The sequence below is a fragment of the Panthera tigris genome, chromosome B3 (genome assembly GCF_018350195.1).
Source record: "Panthera tigris isolate Pti1 chromosome B3, P.tigris_Pti1_mat1.1, whole genome shotgun sequence".
NCBI lineage: Eukaryota > Metazoa > Chordata > Mammalia > Carnivora > Felidae > Panthera > Panthera tigris.
The window spans coordinates 23,834,601-23,860,732 of record NC_056665.1 but is presented as its reverse complement, the minus strand read 5'-3'; the positions used below and the strand labels follow the sequence as shown (position 1 = coordinate 23,860,732).

General features: G+C 37.9%; 2 protein-coding genes across 7 annotated transcripts; both read right to left on the bottom strand.

Moving 5' to 3' along the window:
* Positions 1 to 550: 550 nt before the first annotated feature.
* SNRPN (small nuclear ribonucleoprotein polypeptide N) lies at positions 551 to 12,220 on the bottom strand. Of its 2 annotated transcripts, XM_042988269.1 has the most exons (8): positions 12,202 to 12,220; positions 6,968 to 7,025; positions 4,624 to 4,775; positions 2,485 to 2,596; positions 1,907 to 2,059; positions 1,324 to 1,462; positions 829 to 954; positions 551 to 726 (listed from the first exon to the last, which is right to left on the bottom strand). In XM_042988269.1, the coding sequence occupies exons 2-8, from the start codon at positions 6,968 to 6,970 to the stop codon at positions 689 to 691; spliced, it is 723 nt and encodes a 240-aa protein (XP_042844203.1). In that variant the 5' UTR covers positions 6,971 to 7,025; positions 12,202 to 12,220; the 3' UTR covers positions 551 to 688. The 2 variants fall into 2 exon arrangements, with proteins under 2 accessions (XP_042844203.1, XP_007099011.2); XM_007098949.3 differs by lacking the exon at positions 12,202 to 12,220 and having other exon boundaries at positions 6,968 to 7,057.
* On the bottom strand, positions 6,974 to 25,956 carry SNURF (SNRPN upstream open reading frame). Of its 5 annotated transcripts, none has more exons than XR_006218464.1 (5): positions 25,838 to 25,956; positions 19,011 to 19,106; positions 13,452 to 13,577; positions 12,202 to 12,238; positions 6,974 to 7,025 (listed from the first exon to the last, which is right to left on the bottom strand). XR_006218464.1 is itself a non-coding variant. In XM_015545128.2 (4 exons), the coding sequence occupies exons 1-3, from the start codon at positions 25,849 to 25,851 to the stop codon at positions 13,472 to 13,474; spliced, it is 216 nt and encodes a 71-aa protein (XP_015400614.1). In that variant the 5' UTR covers positions 25,852 to 25,956; the 3' UTR covers positions 7,028 to 7,114; positions 13,452 to 13,471. The 5 variants fall into 5 exon arrangements, 2 of the variants coding, with proteins under 2 accessions (XP_015400614.1, XP_042844205.1); XR_447251.3 differs by having other exon boundaries at positions 6,990 to 7,036; XR_001512088.2 differs by lacking the exon at positions 6,974 to 7,025 and adding an exon at positions 7,060 to 7,114.
* Between the last annotated feature and the right edge of the window lie 176 nt (positions 25,957 to 26,132).

Here is a 26,132-nt window from a genome sequence, read left to right as displayed (position 1 = left end):
AATGTGTAAGTAAATACTTACTGGTAAGTTGTGATGATTATTCCAGAATCACATCACCTACTCTGATCACGCAAAGCACAAAAACACTACAAAAGCTGATCAACTGAGGTAAACTTCCAAGAAAAGTAGTATCTCCAATCCAAATCCTTTGATTTAATGAACAAAGTCTGATTTAGTACCACAGTTTCCTTCCATAGGTGGCCTTACAAGGCCTTTAATTCCATCCCTTCTTCCCTTCAGGTATGTATGGCACATTAAAGTGGAGGAGGCCATGTGTAAGTCTTAGCCCAGTCACTTAAACCCCGGTCAAGAGTTTTCTTGTGTCAAGGTTACTGACAGGTATCAGTCAATGCACAAAGTGAAATCTGGGAAGCTTAATCAGGTATCACAACCATTTTATCTTAAGAATTAAAGAGAAAATTATTTAAATGCATTGCTTAACAGAATTCACCTCATCCATAATAACTTTAAGACCAGAAAAATCCCAGTCTTCATTCTGACCTCAACAAAGTCAACAGGCAAAAAAAAATGTACAACATACAGCAGTACCTTGCAGTTTAATTGCTCTGTGCATTTTATTAGCTAATATTAATGCAGCAAAGAGGGAACAAAAGCTCACAAACACTCTACACAGTTTCACAAGAGACATTGCAGGGAAAAAAGTGACTTAAGAAGGATCAATAGTATCCTAGGGTCTTGGTGGACGCATTCCAGGGGGAGGTGGACCTGGAAAAAAAAAAAGCAAAGTTCCATGGGACCATTAGAAAAACATCATATAAATATTCAAGGGCCCGGCTGGCACCACTGTGCAGAAGTATAACCACTCACCTCTAATTCCTGGTGGTGGGGGTCTCATTCCTGGAGGGGGCATGCCTATTGGCATCCCTCGAGCAGGGGGAAGCCCAATTGGTGGGCCCATGGGTGGTCTCATACCAGGTGGAGGAGCCATAATGCCTAGAAAAGAAAAATGGCAGAAATAAAGGCCTCATAAATGAACTCAGCAAATAACACAGAATAAAACACAAAATAGTATTTAAAGAAATGGGCCTAAATATTAAGCAGAAGAGTTGAAGAATTTCTCCTGGACCATTACCACATAAGCCATCCTCAACACAAGAGTCCACAGCTTTTCATTAAAAAGTATTGTTTAAAAGTAGGAAATATACTCCAAGCAACTAGTGAGGTACTTAAAGGGCTGGTTCTTTGTTCAGTATCTTCTTATGGTATTTTTAGTTATCACTTCCTCAAGATGATACAATGTTTTCACAAAACACCTATATATATCTGAGAACCAAATTCTCTTACTTCCTTAGGATTCCTTACCTGGAGGTGGTGTTGCTCGGCCCACAGGAGTGGGTGGGGTCCCCCGTCCTGGTGGGTACTGAGTTGGGGCTCCAGCAATGCTGGCAGTAGCAGCAACTGCAGCTGCTGCTACAGTGCCTCTTCCCTGTGGAGTCATTACCTGAGGAGGCATGGTCAGATATAGTAAAGGTAAGGCGCATCCTCTCATTATTCACATACAAAATAAATGGTGAATACCACAGCTTATTAAATATGAAATAATAGTTGGGTTTTTTTTACTTCTTCCATTATTTTCATTAAAAAAATCTTGGCACTAACACATCCTCCTTTAAACCCAACATGCCCTATTTTAATCTAGTAAGTCCTCTTACATTTTCTCAACTCTGGTTTACCCAGCCATATTTCTCTTTACTTACCAATACTGGTAAGTAACTCTTATCAAGGTGGCTTTCTTTAATCTTTTCCCCTCCTAATGTATATTTGTCTTTCATCACTCTCTATAGCATATGCTGCTTACATAGCATAAGATGTGCACTCAGGCTTTTAAATCTACTCTGCCTCTGGGCACTTTCTCTCAATTATATAAAACCTCCTAGTTCCTCACCTGTTGGGATGGCCCCCCAACCCCTCGGACAGGGCCTGCTAATCCAGCAGGAGCCTGGGGAATTGGAACACCAGCTGGCACTCCTCTGCCAGCTGCCCTGCCAACCCCAGGACCCCCTGCAGCTCCAGCAAGAGGTACCCGAGCAATGCCAGTCTGAAACAAGAAAAATTAGTTTGAAATCAAATGATTTACCAAAGTTATCAATAATCTTATTCCTAAAAGATCACTGCTTTCCACCATTTTTCCTACCACCCAGCTTATATTAGTTCTATATTCACAGCAATAGACAAGTGTACCATGGAGGCATTCAGCAGATTAAATGTACATCTGTCAAACTGTGAATACAAATAAGACACTTCTAACCTTATCTAGGTAGTACCCAACCCACAGAATAACTCTTTAGAAAGTCCTTAATCTCGAAATATAGACAAGTAAGAACTGACATTAAGTGCTAGGCACATTTTATTTAACAAGTGTATACTATTTATTGTGCCTCATTGTACCTTGATTTAGCATCATCTCAAATAACATAATGTCCTTCCACACTAATGTTCTGTCCTGCCCTATGTACTCCTTACATCTTTCGGGGGTGGTCCTTCCACTGTCATGGAGACCAAGTTCTCCCCACGTAGTAACACCAGACCCAAAACCCGCTTTTCTTCACGTTCTGGCTGCTTCGCATTCTTTGGCCTATAGAGCAGAAACAAATTTTAGTAAGGTAAGTTAGGGATCACTCACTAAAATATTTACATTTCACCTTAATAACATACACATGACAATAATTGATGGCAATATATTCATGCTATTACTAAGTTATGACAAAACAAAGGCAAAAACAAAACACTAGACTCACTGACATATAAGGGTAAATGTTAAAGCCCTTTTCCTATTAAAAATTTACAGAATGTTCCCTCAATGTTATACTACAGCAAAACTAATTTCTTCTTCATGAAACTCAGATGAAAATGATATGGCTAAAACTTTCAAAAACGTGTTTTCATGTTAAGATGGGAAGTATGTTTTTTAAATCATTTTCAACTAAGTAAATCTGGGTGACAGACAACTAAAATGGGAACACGAACAATGAGGTCATACCAAATGATAAAGAAAAAACAGGCTTTGAATTAGAGACACTGTTGTATTCCTGGCCTTTATATCACTTATATAACCATGGGAAATCTTAAAAATTAAAAAAAAAAAAACAAAACTCTGTACAAAGTCACAACGGTCAGAAGCAAAAATCTACATACTTAAAAGCTACTGACACAATATCATTCAAAAATTGTGAGTACTATCACAGAGAAAAATGCACAATTTAAAGCATTATCCATGTGAAATTATCCCCATAACTTAGTGAAAGATGTTAAACAGAGAAATTAATATGGCTAAAGTTCTCATCAAATGCCTTCAGTATTTATCAATGTCATAAGGGTTTATTTTAGATTATTTAAACAAACAAAAAAATAACACTGAAACATTCACCATCTTAGAATTTCTGATATAACCCTACTTGTTGCACAGGAAGGAGACTGAGAATACATGAAAAGGGAAAGATAAAGCATATGTTATGAATTCTATTCAAATTTGCCTGACAGGAACAGACTACAGCAGGCAGGTGAAGGTGTGCATCACCTACCTTTTTCTTCATTTTTAATAAAACCTAAGTGAAGTGGGCAAATTAAAATTCTGAATAGTATATCATAGACTGTGGCAATAAATTAAATCAAGCCAAGAGTCAAGAGTGATACCTTGTAAGTTCTGCCCCATGATAAAAAACAAAGCCATCTTGAGTGTCCAGAGATATTACAAATACCAACTCAAATACTCTGAATGAAAAGTCAACTGAATGGAAATAGGATGCCACTAAGATCCACAAATTCTTGTGATCTTATTGCAGAGGGTCAACAGTGCTCTATGAAAGGAAGCTCCCTAGTCACAGGTACAAAGAGGAAAGCCTAATGTGGTAAGGTACAAGCACACAGGATATTCCTGAAGAAATTAAATGGGCAAATCAAAAATATAATAGAAGTAAAGAGGATTAAGAATTGACACCACGTCAACACTGAACATAACGATTTTGACAAAACAAGGTGCATGCAAAGAGGCTGGCTGAACAAATGTTAAATCTGGCCTAGAGTATTCTAATCATATCATAACTCCTCAACCATGAAGAGTAAATTGTTATTCATAAGATCCCTTCAGTCCAAAGGAATGCTACAGAACTTAGTAAGATTTATTAACTTTTTAAATAAATATAACTTGATACTCTGCTCATACAGTACGCTTCTATTCTAAGTTCAGTTCATAACTGTGTTTGCAAACTTAAAACAGTAGTGTAAATACAATGACTTCAAGACTGGGAGACTGTAGGGGCACCTGGGTGCTCAGTCAGTTATGCATCCAACTTTGGCTCACATAGTGATTTCGTGGTTCATGAGTTCAAGCCCTGCATCGGGCTCTGTGTTGACAGTTCAGAGCCTAGACCCTGCTTCAGATTTTGTGTCTCTCTCTCTGCCCCTTCCCTGCTCATCCTCTGTCTCTCTTTCTCTCTCAAAAATAAACATTAAAAAAAAAAAGACTGGGAGACTGATCTTCTAGGCCAAGAGGTTAGACAACAGACTAACCTAACCCTACCTCCTTCAGTTACCCTCTATAATCCCTTACTCCGATTATCCTCTCCCTCAATATCCCATTATCCAAACCCAAAGTGGTCTTACTTGATCTTTCTGAATTCATCACAATCACAGAGGATCAAGTTCATATGCTTGTCAAAAGCCTTAAAGGTGCCAATGAAGATTCGGCCATCTTGCAGGATACATCGCATTCTATAGTCAATGTGTTGCAGCATCTTGCTGCTCTTTCCCACAGTCTGAAATGAGTAAGAAAAGCTGTCTGCAATTACTTTATAACCCTCCCCACCATTTCTTCCCCACTCCTATATCAATCCAAACTTTGTTTCCTTAACACCTTTTCCCTCCCATGTTTTCTCCAAAAATACCTTCACAGTCAAGATACTGGACCAAATTTAGACCCAGGTCAACTCTACTCTGTGGAATCCTCTACTTCTCAGAATGACTATGCAGTTTCCCATCATCCTATTTCTTCCTCATCAGATTCACAAATCTAGTTTCCTTTTAGTATTCTGATTCCTCTCCTTTCCCAATTTGAATCCCAAATTCCACCCTCCTTCAGAACACTTGACCCTGTGGACTATTTCTTTTCCCCTAGATATCTATCCAAACAGTGGGAAATTGCTACCTCCATCAAAAAAACTTTCCAACTCCCATCAACCCAATGCAAATAGAAACCACTATTTAGTTCCCCAAAGGCCTCTGTCCTAGTTATATCAAACCCTGTATCTCCTCCTACTCAGAACTTGGATCAATGTTTCTCAAACTTGTTTTGGTTTCATTTACCCTACTAAGGCACTTTTTAAAAATATTTTTATCATGGGGCAGCTGGGTGACTCAGTCAGTTAAGTATCTGACTTCAGTTCATGTCATGATCTCATGGTTTGGGAGTTCAAGCCTAGCATTGTCAGTGAGAAGCCTGCTTGGCATTCTCGCCCTCTCCCTCTCTCTTCCCGTCCCCCACTTGCTCGCACTCTCTCTCTCAAAATAAATAAATAAAAACTTAAAAAAAAAAAGATTCTCTCTCTCTCTCTCTAAGCACCTGGGTGGCTCAGTTGGTTAAGTGTCCGACTCCAGATTTCTGCTCAGATTATGATCTCACGGTATGTGAGTTTGACACCGAGACCCACACTGGGCTCTGCACTGATTAAGCAGAGCTTGCTTGGGATTCTCTCGCTCTGTCCCTCCCCCTCTTCTCTCAATAAATAAACAATAAATAAAAAATAGGCCACTAATTCTTACACCTTAAAAAAAAAAAAAGATTCTCTCTGCCTCTCCCTCACTTGTGGGCATACACGTGCTCTTTCTCTCCCTAAAATTTTACAAATTTTATCCTAAATCACCCACTCCACTGAAATTTTAAAATGTTGATAATATTGTATCTCTATTTATATCCTGTGGTCCTTTGGAGCACCACAAGCCATTGTAAAATCAAATATTCTTTCCACTTCTCAAAATCAACTCTTGCTGCCTTGGAATGTCCTTCCTGTTGAGAATACATGTTCTCAACTATCTAAACTTTAACAGAATACATGCTCTCAATTATCTAAACTTTAATAGAACCACAAACCTGATTAGGATGCTGTATCTCTTGACAGACTAATTGTGTGTGTGTATTTACCTAAGCCTAATGTCCTAAATCCCTCCATTTTCTTTATTTAAAAAAAAAATAATGTTTATTTATTATTGAGAGATGGAGAGACACAGAGCATGAGCAGGGGAGGGGTACAGAGAGGGGAGACACAGAATCTGAAGCAGGCTCCAGGTTCTGAGCTGTCAGAACAAAGCCCGACACGGGGCTCGAACTCACAAACTGCGAGATCATGAACTGAGCCGCAGGCAGTCGCTTTATCAACTGAGCTACCCAGGTGCCCCCCCTCCATTTTATGTCTACTATAACCTAAGTAAGCGTCCTCCATCTTCAGGATGGTCCATTATTATTGTAAATCATGTAAATCATGACCAAAACTCTCTTCTGTATTTTCTCACATATAAGATCCCTCTTAAGATGTTTTCCAAACCAGGGTGCCTGGGTGGCTTAGGGACAACTTCAGCTCAGGTGATGATCTCAGTCTGTGGGTTCAAGTCCTGTGTAGGGCTCTGCACTGACGGTACAGAGCCTGTTTGGGATGCTCTCTCCCTCTCTGCATGGCCCTCTCGCTTGCTCGCTTTCTCTCTCTCTCTCTCTCTCAAAACAAATATATAAACTAAAAAAAAAAAAAAAAGATGTTTTCCAAATCATTTTATCATTAAAATAGGAAAAGGGACATAGCTCTTCTTCAGTTGATATTCCACACAATGAGATGCCATCTCTAAAGACTGATTTCTTGTTTCTAACATCAAGAACACAAAGACACCCCACACTCTGGTAAACTATTATGTTAGGCCCTTCCAGTAGCTTTTCACCCTTCTGCCTTAATATACATCTTACCATGGTTGCTGTTCCACCAAATCCAATGTCCGAAGAAAGGTTTCAGGATTCTTAATACCTAAGGGAAGGCTACAGATAAAGGTATGACGCAGGTTCTCCTACAAACAATGCAAGCTTGGGGCAGAAGCTTCAAACAGTAGACGGAGCCTGCAGAGGAAAGCATGATCTAGCTGCACTGCAATCTACCATGTTTAAAAACAGGCAGACAATTTTGCATGAAAATCACCATAACATACATATTTAAAAACACCTCCCATGTTCCATACCCACCACATGAACACCAAATTTCACTATTCCTTCACCTTAACTTCCACATTTTACACACTTAAAATTGACAGTGTTTATTAAATTTTTATATTATGCAGACATTTTTAAATGTCTCAAAAATCACTTTAATTTTCCATTCCAAAAATGTAGTGTTTTTTTTTCATCCTTACTTTAGGTGGTGCTTCATTCTCTGGTCCTAAGTTAACCCATCATCTCAACTTCAACATTTTGATATATCCCTAAGCTTCATAGCCATCTGAATTATTCTCCTGAATTAGTTAAAATTTTGTTCTTAGCGAAGCCACCTAAAGGTTTTCAACCTCAAAATCTCCCTCCTTGACCCTGCCAAAACCTCTTCAAAGTAATTCTAAATAATTTTTTTACCAAGAACCAACTGCATTATCATGTACCTGCTTATGACGTCCTATGTTAAAATGGAGCATAAAACAACTGATTACTTGCTTATACGGATATATAGGTAATTTTCTTAGCAATCAAAAGAACATGATTATAACAGTGTTATCATTTTTCCCAACATACTAAGGAAATTCCTCTGAGTATGGCAAACAAATCAAAACTAGAAAAAAAAATCTCAAACTACTAATTATACTTATTTAGAAAGCAAACACACAAATTATATTACTCTTGAATGGGAATTTGGTTTTATGCAAAAAAGTAGCCTAGTATCATAAACAAAATCTGATGTAATTTTATTTTTAATAATACAAACATTTTCAGTAAACCTGTCCTCTGTCTTCCATGGAGACATTTTGCAAACAGCTAAGTATACTGATTCAGTAAATTATGAATCCTGTATTTTAGGATGTGAAAATAAAATCATCAAAATAGTGGCTGTGAACCATAACATCAAAACAATAAGGTAAAAGAAATGTTTTGAGGACAGTTTTCCATGTGGAACTATATGACACTCGATCAAAAGAGAACAGAATGGTATGAAAGAAAGAGTTCAGTAAGAATAGGTAAGATGTAGAAAAGAGGTTTCCCTATATTTACAAAAATTTGATGGCAGTTAAGTACATTATGAGAATTTTGGAGTATCAGATTTTCTAAAAAAATAAATTCCTGGTATTAGAATATCTCCTAACCTTTGTTCTCCAAATGCAAACTATCATGCGCTTTTTGTGCATTTTTTTTCTTAAAGACTTTCTGCCTATACTGTCCATAACACTGTCCATACTTCTCCAACATTTACCATAAGTGACTATAATATCTATAAACTTGTCTCTTTTCCCCATCTACCCAGTGTAGGTCTTCAAAGATACAATGACATCAAGGATACCCCCTTTTACAGCATCCAACATTGTATATAACTTAATGTTTTGCATAAAACTGACATGTAATGATCTCAAAAGATCTGTTCAAATCAGCAGACTGGCATGCCCTCCTCTCCCCAAATCAATGTAGTTTGTAACCCAAACTCACAGGAGTAGTTTAAGGTCTATAATATAGATGTTCTGAATTCTGACAGGATTATCTATAAAGCAGAGTCTAAATTCAAGAATACTTACATATTTTTTACCTCTAGTCATTAGCTATTTTCATTTTTTATATCTACTAAGATTTAAAATCTTCAGCAATCCATAGTAACAGAAAGTAAATCATCTACAAAAACAGAAAAAAAAAATAGAAACAAAAAAATTCACAGCAACAGAAAGTAAATAAGTGGTAACCTGAAGTTGGGGGTAGACACAGGGAATGTATGTAAATGAGCATAAGGGACCTTACTTTGAAAATGGAAAGTTCTCAGAGTTCCTGGCAATGGCTGAAGTCAGTAAATTTACAAAAATTTCGGTGATTTTTTATGGTATATACATTATACATTAGTAAAGCTGGTTAAAATGCAAAATGTCAGGATCTTTCAATAACGTGGAAAGTTTGTAACACTGCTTTTTATATCACCGTTACCGCAAAAAAACAAAACAAAACAAAACAAAACAAAAAAAAGCTAACCACTCAATAAGACACTATTACTGGAGCATACCCTTTTTACCATCAACAATGGAGATATGCTACCAAATACTTAGCCACAAGACAGTGATTATTAGAAAATTAAAAGATGGTAGGGCTAGATTTCAAGATTTCATTTAAGGGAAAAAAATGTAATCACAGAAAGGTATCTTACAAGGATTAATGCAATGGAAACCAGCATCAAGTGTGCATTTAAGGTGACACCTCTCCAGCAAAAATTTAAAATTCAAAACAAAACTTTTTACCTTCAGATGCCAAAAAGATTTGAAAATACGGATTTTTCCCATCAGCCTCAGTTTGAAATGTTCTGTCCCACCTGACATTTCAGTGAACACACAACTATCAGACCTAATTCACAGTTTAGCTGTAAGAAACCAATAAATTTAAACAATTGTATAGCAGAAGAATAAAAAGGGAAAGCCAGTCAGTCCTGCTTCTGTCCTTCATCTACCCTGAGTTTCTAAATCCCTTCCACAACTACTAAATGTTGTTAACCAGTTATCAAGTATAAAAATTCACCTCGACATATGAGTTACAGACTAAGGAATTGGAGGGGTACATGGGTGGTCCACTCGGTCAGGCATCTTACTTTGGCTCAGGTCATGTCTTACAGTTTGTGAGTTTGAGCCCTGAATCGGGTTCTCTGCTGTCAGCACAGAGCCTGCTTTAGATCCTCTGTCTCCTCCTCTCTCTGCCCCTCCCCAGCTCATCTGTACGTGCTCACTCTCAAAAATAAACACTAAAACAAAAAATAAATACTGATTTCTCAAAAAAATCTTAAAAAAAAAAAGAACTGGAGACCTAGAGAACTGGGGATATGGGACATGTAATATGATACAAAATATTTTGTATAAAATAAGGGATATACATACATATTACTCAGAACTCAGAAAAGGGGTTGACTAGAGTGGTTAAGAAAGACTTCCCCTAATGAATAGGACCTGAAATTAGAAACAGTTATCTCTTATCCCTAAATTTAGTACACTATAATCATGAACCCTTGTAACAGGAAAATGATATATTACTATGGAAATTGATCAAATATATCTTCACAACAAATGACAGCAAAATGCCTCATGAAAAGGAAAAGAGTAGCAAAATCATAATGCACTGATGAATTGGCAGTTATGATAAATCTCCTTACGTCAAAAGGCACATAAGCAAATAAATGGCCCAAGTCCCTGACTCAAACATTGTAAGATTTTCCACAGAAGTTCTTAAACTTTTGGGAACTTTTCTAATGACAAAACTTAAAAAAAAAAAAAAAAAGTGAAAAGATAAGATGGTTGGGGCACCTGGGTGGCTCAGTCTGCTAAGTGTCAGACTTCAGCTCAGGTCATGATCTCACAGTTCGTGGGTTTGAGCCCCACATCGGGTTCTGTGCTGACAGCTCAGAGCATGGAGCCTGCTTTGGATTCTGTGTCTCCCTCTCTCTCTGTTCCTCCCCCACCTGTGCACGGTCTCTCAAAAATAAATAAACATTAAAAAAGAAGGATGGTCAAACCTAGCCAAGTCACATAAAGCAAATCAGAAATCATATAATGATGGTAATGCATTAGTGCTCATTCAAATCTGGTAAAATAGCACACCCTTCACAGAAAAATGTACAAAAAAGCTTAACAAGTAAAAGGAGGTAACACAAACAAATGGACAATATTCATCCAGAAAGCAATGCCAGTTTAAACCCCACACACACAACACAGACGCACGCGCACACACAATTTTCCTTTTTTGGAACTGTTTATTTATCAAAGAAAAAAAAGGCACCACAGATGGTACTGAGAAACTAGCACTAGTAGTAATTGTTCTAAATGGCAATCAACAATGCTTATGATGCTGTCAGCAATGGAACAAAACATTTAAGAGTCATACTAATATTTATACCCTGCAGTCCTTACCCTAGACTCTTATCCTAATAAATTTAACATACCAAATATATCTTTAAAATATAGAACTAATGTTTATAACAGCATAGTAAAACTAGGAAAAAAAAACAAGTACAAGGGAAAAGTAAATAATGAATGAACTGTCATTTATTCATAACAAATGATAATTATGAGCACTAATAAAATGAGAAAACATTAATGATATACATTTAAGTGGAATAAATACAAAATAAGTTTGTTAAAAGCATGATTCCAACTAAAAAAAAGAAAACGGGAAAAATTAAAGAAAATTCAACCTTATGGTAGGTTTAAAAATCTTTGGTTTACTTTCACATTTTTCTTGGCTATCACTTGGATGCTTTAGATTTTAATAGGAAAAAATGAAGCATATCAATTGTTAAAATATCTTTAAAAACCTACCCATCTACAATTATTCCTTAGACTGTTAGATTTGACCTTCATCCCAGAAATTCATCTGATTCTCTACCTTGTAATGTTTACTTCATTTATATACACTCTTTCCTATAACCCCTTTTTCTTTACAACATTCTATAGTATCACCACTCATCCATTGTCCCAACCTGGTATTTTCATCTTTGAATGTGGTTCTCTAAGATGCCAGTCAACTTTAAGGAAGAGGATTAATTTTAGGCGTTGCCTACCATTTAATCTGTTACAACTATTCTAGTCTGTTGCTGTAATTCCAAATACAGCCACCGACCATACATAAATACGATTACTTGGTTGTGTGCCAATAATTTTTTTTTTTTATAAAAACAGACAGTGAGTGGGTCAGATACTTTAACAATCCCTGCTGTAGAATAATCCCAGTAAATGAGTGCTGTTTAACTAGCACTTGGGACTAGAATAAAACATAACATCAGAAAATTGTACTTGCAGATAGATTATAATGTAGGATTTAAATAATAGGGGTACCTGGCTGGCTCAATCAATAGAGCATGTGACTCTTGATCTTGAGGTAAGTTCAAGCCTCATGTAAGTAAGGTAAGTAAGTAAGCAAGCAAGTAAGTAAATAAGTAAGTAAGTAAGTAAATAAATAAATAAATAAATAAAATTATAGTAGGAACTTACAAGAGTATATGAAATGCACTGAGAAGCCAAAACATTCCTGGTTAAAAAAAAAAAAAAATCAATTGTTCAGAGTCATTTAAAGATGGCCCTACTCTGAGAACAGCTGGGGACAATGATCAGATTCTATTGCGTGAATCAATTCCACTGCCTTACAATCAATTCCAGGTTATTATTACTGGAGAATGCTGAGTAAAGGATTCAGCAGGGGAGAATTTTTCTCAGAAAATTTACATTTTTTCTCTTTTGCTTTAAAAGTCAAAATAATAGCTATAAACAAGTCTAATTAATTTGAGTTGTGGGGTAATACATAAAAATAGAAATAAAGAAAATCTAGAAGAAAATTCATCCAAAAGTTCCCTTTCTCTCCTAGTTTCTAAAAAGTGTATTAAACCCTTGGGGTCATTCAAATCTTAAAAATTTTAAGGTCACATAAAACATAGAAAGACAGACTGTAAATAAATCTACATCACAGTGAAAAAATCATGGATAATATTTTATTACATTGTCAGTTGAATCAAATACACTGATACATTATCAGCTGATTCAACTACACTGTTGAAAACAAAAGTGAAAAAAGAGAAAACAAAAAAAGGAATAGTTAGCAAATATGCATGGGAAATTATTTAGCTTATTTAAGAATGTGATGTATATTTATAATTCAGTAGGCACAAATGATATGTAGTTAAAACAACCAATGCAGGTAAAAGTGTAGCGTCATCAGGCACTCTATTATTTTCAGGGCAAAAGAGACTAATACTTTGTAATACAGTTTAGAAAAATGTACCCTAAGGTTATAGTCCTGATTCAATTTATTTTCACATCTGCATATCTGAGGAAATAATTCCATCTGATAGGTTATGCTCAGCAGTCCACTGAAGCTTTTTTGAAACTACCAGGAAAAAAGATGAAGTTTCTCACAAAAGGTAATTACAAAACATTAATTCACAAGATATTTAGCAGCCATTTATAATGAAGTATGTTCATATAAGATTAATTTGAAAAATCAATAGAATTTAGATATGAGTAAAACTACTTAACAAGCATATATAACTGGGAAAGTAAAATATCAAGGTAAGAATGTCAAGATCCTATTGCTTTTACATTTTTTAACTTTCTGCTTGTAATATGAAATTTTTAAGGAAAAAATTTTAATATATCCCAAATAACTAAAGTGACCTCGAAGCACATTATTTATTAGTGACCATGACTGTATCAGCTCTAACCTGGTTTTTCACTTGAAATCAGCTAACCTGGATGTTCCAATACTGCTTTAACCACCTCTTGGTGTCTCTGCTAAGAATGCCTGTCTCAATTCCGCCTGGAAATCCAACACAGGTACTTGCTGCTGCTGAGATCGCCTTGGGTAGAGCTGACACCTATGACAAGAGCACAATACACATAAATATAAAAGAGATTTGCCTTATATGGATAATACCAAAGAAAATGTGGAGACCCTTACATTTAAAAAGATCTGACTAGGGTCAGAGCATTGCATTACCTTATGAAGAGACTATTAAGAAGAAACAGGAGTCTCTGTGTACACAGGAATGTGCAAGGAACAGGATACTTACCACTTTGGATAAGTAGGATACTATTGAAAGAATTTTTTAAAAAAAAAGTTCTTTTGGTTTAAAAAGCCCTGTATTTGAGTGCCTGAGTAGCTTAGTCAGTTGACTGTTATACCCTTGGCTCAGGTAATGAATGATTGCCTTTTTCAGGAGTTTGAGCCTTGCATCAGGCTCTGTGCTGACAGCATAGAACCTACTTGGGATTCTTTGTCTCCCTTTCTCTCTGCTCCTTCCCCACTCACTCTGTCTCTCAAAATTAAATAAACAAACATTTTTTTAAAAAGGTGGAGACACCATCAGTACCATATCCATTACTCACTTCCCAATCCTATCTGGAAACAATCCTTTAACCCCCAGTAAGAGGAGTGAGGCATTTGCTAAGCCATTTTCAGGAGATGTTAAGACTGTCATCCATTCTCTTACTCCTGAGTAACCACCTGAAACAAGAAACTACCAGGGCCCAGGCTTTTTAGAGTCTCAAACTGTAAACTGACTACCTATTAGTCAGAAGGGAATTCCATAGAAAAGCCCTTAACTTATCCCTATGGATCAGTAATCAGGCTGTGAATCTGATTCTAAGAATGATGAAGAAATGTACAAAGTGTTACTGGCTAACAAAACAAGCATAAAAAGTAATCACCAGCAGGTCTTCCCTTGTTAAGTATGTGTGTGTGATGTGTGTGTATGTATATATATACGTGTGTGTATATGTACGTATGTATATATATAACTATTCCATAGCAGTTAGATTTGGAAACGGGTTTCACAAAAGGTATTTCACTATTTTCCATAGTTTTTAAATAACATTTAAAAAAAATTTAATGTTTTCTATTTTTGAGATAGAGAGTGTGTGGGAGAGGGGCAGAGACAGAGGGAGACACAGAATCTGAAGCAGGCTCCAGGCTCTGAGCTGTAGCAGAGAGCCTGATGCAGTGCTGGAACTCCTGAACCACAAGATCATGACCTAAGCCAACGTCGGACGCTTCAACTGACTGGACCACCCAGGTGCCCCAGTTTTTAAATAACAGTTTAAACATTCTGTTGTATAATAAAGAATTGTGTTAACCTTTGTCCATGGTTTCTGAGAAGTAACCTCTAAATCCTTGAGTTTACCAAGTGATAGGAGTGTGCCTTCATTATTCGTGGTGGGCCCCTTGGATCACACCTGAATTAATGTTAACAAGATGATTCAGGATAAGGGCTGGCCAAGGCACAAAGACCAACCATGTGATTAGAGTGTGGGGCCTTTGAGCTTGATCTCCTGGGAAGGGATGGAATAGAGTGAGATGGACTTCAATCATAATGGCCAATTATTCAATCATTTCAAATACTAGAACTCTAATAAAAACTATAGAAGGCACACAAAGTTCTGGTGAGCTTCCTGGTTGGTGGCCTATACACTGATGTGCTGAGAGTCTATTACATCCTAAGGACATGGACATTACAGATCTTGCCCTAGAAGTCTCTTCAGTTGGCTTATCCTGATTTGTATCCCATATTGTAAACTTAATAGTAAGTATAGTGCTTTCTTGAGTTCTGTGAACCATTCTAACAAATTACAGAACCTGAGAAAATAATGGAAACCTTGAATTATATCTAGCTGTTGAAAAGTTCAGGTGGCCTAGAAACTTTGGGACTTGCAGCTGGTATCTCAATTGAGGGTCATCTTATGGAGAACTGTACCCTTAATGTGTCAAGTCTACATTAACTCCAGAGAATCTGAATTACATTGCCCATGCTTTTAAATTGTCCCATTCTAATCAATGAATAATTAAATCTTTATTTGGGTGTTCTCATTTCCAATCCTTTCATTACCAAATGGCAACTAAGCCCCTGACCTAATAAGGTTTTAAAACATGTTTCAACCAAAAAAAATTTTTTTTGATTCTTTAAACTCCTATTGGAGTGTCTCTTTTGGGTTTAACCTGAAACCCAACTGAAGATTAAGGTAAAACTGAGAAAATAAGATGCAGTACACATAACATTTACTTTGTGAAATGCAGAATGTAAATTTAGAAAAACATCTGAAGGGCGCCTGGGTGGCTCAGTCAGTTGAGCGTCCAACTTCGGCTCAGGTCATGATCTCATGGTTCATGAGTTCAAGCCCCATGTCAGGCTCTGTGCTGACAGCTCAGAGCCTGGAGTCTGCTTCGGATTCTGTGTCTCCTTCTCTCGCTGTGCCCCTCCCTCATTCATGCTCTGTCTTTCTCTCAAGAATAAATAAAACATTTAAAAAAATTAGAAAAACATCTGAAAGGGTACAGAAAATGGTCTCTCCAGAAGACTCTCCGGCCCCAATCTCCAAATTCTCTCAAATTTACAGTACATCAATAAACAGGAAAGACATTCACCAGCCCCCAAATCCAAAACTGATTACTTGATAGATCTATTAGAAGAAAGACTAACCATCAATTTCAGGAGTACAAATCACTTAGCTTCTATTAATAGTTATGGTTGGTCTGTGGGATGTTCTGTCTGCAAAGTTTTAGTTTTTATTCAATTTCATTTTGTATCTTGGATGCAACATGAATAGCAATCCTTCATTAGCCATTAGAACTGGTGTACACACAATTTCTCAGGAATACTGTCTTTTAGTTTGGCAAAAGGTGGGATATTTATGGATTATGATTAAAATAAACAGACTATAACTATCAAATATCCCAATCCTGAGAGAATCCTGAGCATATGTACCAGGGCTTAAAGAATATCCATACTGCTTACCCATCCCCATAATCACACACTCTCAAAACAGAGAGAGGTTACTGGGGAAATTACATTATTTTCCCTAACTCAAAATTCCCCTCCTTCATTTTAGCACTCTCTAGTATTTACATACAATATATACAGAAGAAGTCAGGAAATGAAGTTACTTCTTCTTTGAAAGTAACATGTTTCCAAAGATGCAGACAAGAAAATGACACCTAAGGAATGCTTACAGAAGATGAGGAAGAGATTACCTGTTATGCTGGTGCACACTGATCCTGTATAAGATAAGGGCTCTAACAAAATATAACAAATATGATAGAACCATTAACCACTAACAAAAGATCTCCCTCAATAAACCCCCCCAATACCTCCACCACAATCTCTAAACAACCTCAAATACTTCTAGAGACTCTGGGGAAAATGTCACTTTTTGGGGTGTCTGCGTGGCTAAATTGGTTAAGCGTCCAACTTTTGGTTTCAGCTCAGGTCATGATGTCATGGTTTCGGGAGTTTGAGCCCCTCAACGGGCTCTGAACAGGCAGCATGGAACCTGCTTGGGATTCTCTTTCTCTCTGCCCCTCCCCCACTTGCACTATCTCAATCTCTCTCAAATAAACTTTTAAAAGTTAAAAAAAAGAAAATGTCACTTTTAAGAGTTTTGCAATTACAAAACACATTACTTTATAAGAGAAAATTAACATGGCAAAAAGTCTATTATAAAGGAAAAGTTATATAAAATATTCATTCATAAAATACTTCTTTTCAAAGTAACTCCCCAAATAAAAATGTAATAAAAGAATGAGGTCAGGTAGAATAAATAAAATAGGGAAAATGAGGAAATCATTAGCCTCACCAATAATTTAAAATGTACAAGTGAAAATATATTGCAATATTCCTACAAGTAAAATGTGCAAATAACAAAAATAGGAGACAAAATGCTACTGCCATTTTATAACAGCTTTTAAAAAAAAAAAAGCCTTACATTTGAGGGAGAAATAAATGTAAATAATAATGAATATTAACTTTCAAATTGACTGTCCTTATCTTTGTTTATAATAGCTAAGAAATGCAAAACAGCCTAGGGGCACCTGGGTGGTTCAGTCCTTGAGTGCCCAGGTCATGATCTCAAAGTCCATGGGTTCGAGCCCCACTTCAAGCTCTGTGTTGACAGCTCAGAGCCTGTAGCCTGCTTTGGATTCTGTCTCCCTCTCTCTCTGCCCCTCCCCCACATATGCTATGTCTCTCTCTCTCTCAAAAATATACAAACATTAAAATTTTTTTAAAAGAAATGCAAACAGCCTAAATATCAGTAAGCTAATTATGAATGTAATTATGTTATCATACCACCCCTCCTCTAAAATTTGTACAATAAGGTTGATTTATATGCAGTGACATACAAAGACGCCCCCCCCCCAAGATATATGATTGCAGAACAATAAATCTTACATATGTAGGCAAACAAATCACAAGTATGCCTTCCTCCTCTCCCTACCATGTGTGCATACACATGAACAAACAGAAAAAGATCTGAAAGTATAGACATCTACATACCTGTGGGTTATCTCCAGGGAGGGAATGGGAAACAACTGATGGTAAGTTGAAGTGAATACTTTTTACCTGAATGTTATGTGTTTTAAAGAGACTATACTCATGTATTTTTATTACTTGTAATTGTGGAAAATAACGAAATTAAACAGCTTTGGGAAAGGGCCAAAAATGCCACCCACTGATACTGTCAAGATTAGAAACAAAATACAAGTTCCAATAAATACTCAGTATGTATCAGGTCATTAAAAATGTTGATATATCTTATATTAAAGTCCCCCTTCTGGAAATCTAAATTTAAAAGTGTATCTACATGTAGATATCCTAACTAAGGAGAAGGAAAAAATGTGTACATTTCAAAAAATTTTAATTTTTTTTAATTGTTTATTTACTTTTGAGAGAGAGACAGAGTGTGAGTGGTGAAAAGGCAGAAAGAGAGGGAGACAGAATCTGGAGCAGATTCCAGGCTCTGAACTGTCAGCGCAGAGCCCGATGTGAGGCTCAAACTCACAAACCATGGAAGTCAGACACTTAACCAACTCAGCCACCCAGGTGCCCCATGCATTTCAAAATTTTAATTGGATAAATGCACTAAGCAAAAATAAAAATCTGAATATTGCCAAGTATAAATATAAATTAGCATTCCATCAAATGCATAGAACATTTTGCAAACATAGAAAAAGTAGTTTAGTAACAACATAAATAAAACAGGCATGATTTAAATATCAAAGTTGAAAGATGTAGAACTTAATGAAGATATAATCCACATACACATATGGAATAAAAAATGCACTTTACTAAATTTTTGAACAGAAATTAGTACCACATGTTTTAAGAATAATTTAACCATTTTGCTATATTTTCTATATTACAGTCCTATGGTTCTTTCATTAATAAATTCATTTCAATACACCCTCATTGCATTATACTTTGTTCCAATTTGAAAAATAATTATGACCTAAACTGGTTCTCAACCCAGAATGTACTCACTCTTGGTTGCTCAGTGAGGCTGTCCTTCTACGTTTGACTTGTACTTCCACCTCTGGTACGTGCTGCTCCGTGGTCCGTCTCAGGTGTAAGCGGTCCCTGAAACAGAAAGCGGAATTTATTTGATAGACTTCAATAACTTTAAAATAACCACTTAAAGGCTTATTTAGAGCTGTATTTAATATGATGGAGATTTTAAAGTGCTTATAATCTAATTAAAACAAGGTACAGTAGTGGTGTGCTTGGGTGTCTCAGTTGGTTAACCATCTGACTTCCTCCCATGTCATGATCTCATGGTTCCCGAGTTTGAGTCCTACATCAAGCTCTCTGCTGTCAGAGTAGAGTCCCAAGCACTTGGGATCACATCTGCCCCTCTTTCTGCCAGCCCTTCCGCCATTCTCTCTGTCTCTCAAAAAAAAAAAAAAAAAAAAAAATACAGTAGTAACATACATCAATTGTGTCTCAATAAAATTGGGGGAAAATAAACAAGACAAAATTTAAATATTAGAATACCTTCCAACAGTCAGGATCTATCCTAAAGCCACTTTCCCCTTTAGAAGCCCTTTAATGTCAGAAAACAGCACGGTGTGGTGGGGTGAAGATGATATCAGTTAAGCAAAAATAAAGTATTTCCACTTATTTTTACATGTACAGATTAAAACTTTACATTCACTGAAATACATTTATATACACTGACCTACTCACTACCCATACCTGCATAACCCTGAGAAAACAGCAATGTTGATTTCAAAACTAGTCTGAAAATATCTTTTTAGGATAGATCCTGTAGAATAGAATAAAGCATAAAGCTGAAAATATAGAATTTCTACTTAAGCAACTTCCTATGCAAATGCTGTTTTCCTAGGATTTGCACAATAAGAGATAAAAGGGATGCTTAAGCAAAAAATACGTAAAACCAGTAGAGCTACCACCATCTTATGATTTGCAGAACAGCTCACAAAATGGCTGCTCAATGGATCTAAGCATGAAATCTTGCACTTGGTATTCCATGTTAGAAACTACAGGAACCACTCCTAAAATTGCAATTTAAAAATGTTAAATCAGAAATGATAGAAGGAAAAACATTTTATAAAAGTTACGCAACATAATTATTTGAAAGCCAGAATTCAAAGGAAATAGCCCCAAAGCTAATTCTCTGTACTCTTGCTATTTTAAAATTCATGTTAGAACCAAAGTAATACAATCAAATAGCTTTCTAGTAAGCCCAAGGTGTTTTATTGCTTCAAAAACTTTAATGTTCTAACCAAGCAAGAGAAATCATTTAAACATCACATCTGTACATCAGATTTTTAAATGATAAGAGTATATAATTTGATAATAACAAAACTCCACTTCAAAATGGGTGAAAGATTAGAACAGACGGCTTTCCAAAGACATACAAATTTACATTAGCATGAGAAAATATACTTAGTATCACTATAGTCATTAGGGAAATGCAAATCAAACTATAAACACAGCACTTCACACCTCAGGAGTGAAGGAGGAGGTGGAGAAATTGCTAGTCAGACCATGAAATTGTGCAGCCTCTGGCACTTCCTAAAATTGTGAACAATATAGTTAACATTTGACACAGTAACTCCACTCCTAGAGGGAATGAAATAAGAAAACATTAACTTGAGTGTGATTGTTCTTAGCAGCATTAATCATAAGAGCCAAAAAGTGGAAACAACCCAAAGCACAACCACCAAAAAATGGATAAACAAAATATGGTGTGGTATGGTATATTCAGTACAATGGAATGTCATTCAGTCCCAAAAAGGAATTAAGTATTTACTGATGAAACATGGCTTCACAAATATACTTAATACAATATTATATTAAAATTATATAATAAAAAGGTCTGTTCATGGACAATTATGATTAACCTAATAGTATAATTAAGAATACATCATTACCAAAAAATTTTTAAAATGAAAATGTTCAGCTCCTTTACCCCTTCATACCAGTTGCTCAGCATGAAAGGATCTGAGTTCATTTAAGAACCAGCATACGAATTATTCAATTTTTTGAACCCATTTGTAAAGATACATGTAAAATCATCTATAAGCAGATGTGTTTTGATAACATTAGAAGTTTGTTCTAAATATGCATACATGTGTTTGCATTTATAATCTTCCTACTCCATTTCCAACATAGAAACCAGCTTTCAGAAAATAAGCATTTAAAGGAAAAAAGATGGGGTGCTTAGTTGGCTCAGTTGGTTGAGCATGCAGGTATGGGACTCTTGATTTTGGGGTTGTGAGTTCAAGTCCCACGTTAGGCATACAACTTACTTACAAGTGATCAGATCACACAATGTTTTTCCCAGTAGCCTAAACACTGTCAAATATTTAATATGCCTTATATCCTACCAAAAAAAAGAAAAAAAACTTAATAGAAATTCAACTACTAAGATCTCAAGAATGAAAAATAAAAGAAAATGTGAGGTCATCTCAGTCTACAGATCTCATAAAGAAAGTCAGTTCCTCTCAAACAAAACCCATGGTATCATTAAAAAGTAAATTCTAAGCCATCAGCATTCAGGAACTAGGAGGCAAAAGAAATCACTTCCTTACCCAACATTTGTTAGTGAAGGAGACAACCTTAACCATCAACAACTCTTACTCAAGCTTCCTGGCTCTGGGCCACAAGAGAGGCGGGGATAAAGGGGACCCGCAATAAAATCCAAACGGAAACTGAAGATCAAAAACTTCATTGTCCCTGTCAGGTTGAGACAATACTCATGCCCTGATTACTTCAAGGATTCTTCCTAAATATATCTGAGCACAAGAGTGCAGTGTCAAAAAGAAACTCAAAACAGATTGAAGATCTAAATGTCAGACCTGAAACCATAAAATTCCTTAGAGAAAACATAAGCAGTAATTTCTTGGACACTGGCTTCAGCAACATTTTTCTACATGGGTCTCCTCTGGCAAGGGAAACAAAACCAAGATTAAACTATAGGGCTTGCACCCAAATAAACAGATTTTTCACAGCAAAGGACAACATCAACAAAACAAACAGACAATCTACTGATTGCATTCTTGGGGAGAATGTAAACTGGTGCAATCACGGTGGGAAACAGTATATAAGTTCATCATAAAATAAAAATAGAAATAGCCTATGATTCAGTAGTTCCACTTCTGAGTATTTACCCAAAGAAAACAAAAGCACTAATTCAAAAAGACACAGACACAGGTATGCCTGCGTTGACTGCAGCACTATTTTTAATAGCCAAGATATGAAAGCAACCATATAAGTATCTGCCCATAGACGAATGCATAAAGAAGATGCAACATATATATTCACATACAATATTACTCAGCCATAAAAAGTAAAAATTTTCCATTTTTGACAAGATGAATGGAACTAGAGGGTGTTAATGATAAGTGAAACAAGTCAGAGGAAGTCAAATACCATATTATTAACAGCACTATATGGTGAAAGATGATAACTACATTTGTGAATACAGCACAACATATAGAGTTGTTGAATCACTATGTTGTACATCTGGAACTAATAGAGCATTCTGTGTCAACTAAACTCCAATTAAAAAAATTAAGAGATTAATTTTGAGGCCTTGACATCTTATATGTGGAATTTTTCAAAAACAAATCTGAGCACATTTAGAGTAAAGGGGAGAAATTAAGATGTAGCATCACCACATATACAGAAAGTATTTCAGCAAAGAAGCACTGTACAGATGCACTAGGCAAACCAAGTTAATACAAAATAATCTCGAAATAAACCCAAACCAGACAGTACTTTGCCCTAGATAGCAATACAACAATCCCTGGACTGTTTCCTCACTTTAAACCACAGAAAGGGTTCACACTGCCTGATCATTTTCAAAATGATTTTCAAAAAGCCCACATACTTAGCCAAATATTCAATAGGCTCAGCAGAGACCTTGAAACCTCAGAGGTCTTTCCAAAGGGATCCGCCATATTGAGATCCTAAACCTGAGTGAAAAACTACAAAATGGCTGACCGGTATAATACACACTCATTTTGCAAATAGCCAAAATGATCAGAAGTTAAATCAAAATATAGTTATTTGATGCTGTATGTGTATACAAGTAGGAAAAATGAGCAACAAAATTCCAGACTTCTGCTATTTTTAAAACTACTCAAAAAGATTCCACAACAAGCTCTCCAAGGCTTCTGGATTTACGTTTTCCTTAATTACATTCCAACTCAGCACAACCAGACATATTGTTTGCGATAGATGAGGGGAAAAAAACGAAAGAAAAGAAGAGAAGAAAGCCCATCAAAATCTTGCGAAAAAAACAATATCTTTGAAAATGCCTCCCACAAAAGGTGGAATACCGAATACTAGAATAGTTACTTTGTTAATTGTACTTTCTCACCAAGTTTTCATAGTAGCTCCAACTTCAAAACTGATCGATCAAAAGTATCACTTTAAAAATAAAACGGGGGCAACAATTCCCTAATTCAATACTCATACCCCCGTAGCATTCTACTCTTCTGATATCAGCTCTCCTCTGTTCTTGAGCACACGAAATTTACAATTCTCAGCTCCTAAGAACCCTGGAGAAGCCCTGATGTCCGGTTTAAGGAAATTGTCCATTTAAGCAACATCACGAAAGGAATATCCAAAGATTAAGAAATAAAACACACTCTTAAAGGTGATGCAGGTTTAGAGTGATCAAATCTGGAAAATGGAAATCAAATGTTATAGGAAGGAGAGTTGTTTAAGGGGTTACTGAATCCCCTCTGAATATTAACAATTAGATTGTTCACAATACAACCTAGGGAATCTATGAAAATGAAAAGGTGGGCCTTTCTAAAAAGTCAGAAAACAGATTTAAAATCTCCTGCACCAGTAGCACTGTGGATCATAGGATGGCTTTGCCTTTCTTGCCCTCCAGGCCCCCATCTCTCCTTTCTACAGCACCATAGAAAGGCAGGGGCACAGCTTGGCTGCCAGTCCACGCAGGCATAGAATATACAAATCCTTTGCCTCATCGTCCTCTCCTGTTGGAAGTGACCTTATGGGGAAAAGGGGGGGGGGGGGGGGGCTCAAGGTACAGGCTCAACAATTCTGTGTCCTTCCCTCAACCCACTGCAGCACAACAGGGAAGGAGCAGCCATTACAGCGGACAGGTGAAGGGAGGTGGCAGCCATCCCCACCAGGCGGAGGCTGCGCAAACCCCCTCCTCTGGTGCCCGCCCCACTGCAGGGCAGAGACGCTGTTTTCTGTTGCGCCTGCGCATCCCAAATCCTGCACCCTTCCCTACTGCAGCACTTCGGAGGGGGTGGCTATCTACTCTTGCCCGCCTCCTCCCCTTAGCACCACGCTTTGAGGATGCCGCTGAAATTGCCGCGCGGCAGAGGCTACATAAACTACCCCTCCCCCCACTGCGGCACTGGGGAGGGGGTGGCTGCCCCCTACCCTGTCGCGCCTGCGCAGATTTGCATATCTGCAGCGGCAGCCATCTTTGGCGAGTCGCACAATGCTTGTGACGCGGCACTGGACCCCTAAGAGCCCCCAAGCGACTTTCGAAAACCTTACTCCGAATGCAGAAAATCAATACAAACAGGAGACACCTCTGCAGTATTACAGCCCAGAACCTGCATGACTCTCACAAAATTCATAAAGCAAGCTCTGCACACCATATCCCTAATCTTACACCAAAACCACAAAAACGAGGGACTATAACAAACATTTCTTCAGCCATCCCTTCAGGTGAGCGGTGGGCAGCAGCAAACACTTAAGACTGCCTCAGGTCAGAGAAAACTGAACGTTCTCCCTTTTCCTCAAACTGAGGGCTGTGGACCACTCACGGCTGCATCAGGCCTTCACCAAATTCCCTGTCCGCTGCCTCCACCCCAACGCCCCCTCTTACCACGCTCACTCTACCACAACCGCGGCGGCCACTCGGCCAAAGCTCCCATACACCACCATCACCACCCCCACTACCATCCAATCGCCCCCCTCCCATCAGCAATAGCATGGCTGCTCCGCCGCCCCCACATATAATATACCCAGGTGGGTCACCCTTTTCAATGTGCCACCCTTTTTGTATCACCCTCATGGCAGCCACCCCCGCCGTCCCTTCCCACCACAGTCCCTCCCTACCACCACCATGACGGTCACTTGCTGCCCCCGCCCACCATGGCCACCAAAATCACCTTGCTCGTCACCCTGCCATCCCCTCCATTATCACTAAAACAGTGGCCACCTCGCTCACCCCCAAACCAACAGCATGGCCACCATGGCGACCCCTTCGCTACCACTGACACCATGAACAGCCCACCTTAAGCTCCCTCCTACTACCACCATGGCGGCCACCATTACTAAAACCACCACTGTGGACACCTCACCCCAAATACCCCTCCTTACCACCGCCATTGTAGCTACCCTGGTACCCCGCCCCCCCATACCACTGTCACTTTTACCGTATGTCCTACCTTATCGTCCCCTCCTTGGTACTGTGGACTCCCCACTGATCCTATCCCATCATATCTTCCTCTGCCTTTCACACCACGGCCATCACAATGTATCCTCCCAAACCACAGTCATGGCCTCAGATCTCAAGGACAAAAGGCCACTCTAGAAAGGATCTGATGGGACACACTAGAGTGATATATACCAGCCAAGACACAACACGACATGGACAGAACACTTTCCAAGGAGGTACAACCAAGCCTCAAACCCTCATTCAGTTCCCCAGAACAAAGAACCTTAGGGCCCGGATTCCGAGTATATACAACAATACTCCCAAGTTCGGCAAACTTGGAACATTGAACAAACCAAAATGAGTATTTCCCAGGCTGTCTCTAAGGGAAGACATCCACACAGCTGACCTGGCCCGCTCCATCGCGCTGCTAGCCGCTCCTCAGAACAGACCTTCAGGCATCTCCGGCGACCACTCCACTCTGTGTTCCAGTCACTGCGGCAGGGCTAATCACACCAGTTCCACCTGCGCATGCGCAGCTAACCACCCCTCCGACTTTGGCTGCGCAACCGCAACTGTTTGCCGCAGTGCTGAGGTCCTGCCGCAGTGCAGGGGTGCCAGCGCCCCCGCCAAGCGGAATCGTCGGGGCCTGATTTCTACTGCACTTCAAATAGCCAAGGCGCTAGCACCTTTTGAGAACACCA

Excerpts from the sequence above, each read along its gene's own strand:
- SNRPN (XM_042988269.1), bottom strand. Across the intron at positions 2,597-4,623 it reads GATGAATTCAGAAAGATCAA|GCCAAAGAATGCGAAGCAGC; the intron begins GTAAGACCACTT and ends TCTGCTCTATAG. Across the intron at positions 955-1,323 it reads CCGAGCAACACCACCTCCAG|GCATTATGGCTCCTCCACCT; the intron begins GTAAGGAATCCT and ends TTTCTTTTCTAG.
- SNURF (XM_015545128.2), bottom strand. Across the intron at positions 13,578-19,010 it reads GCCTCACTGAGCAACCAAGA|GTGTCAGCTCTACCCAAGGC; the intron begins GTGAGTACATTC and ends CTCTTGTCATAG.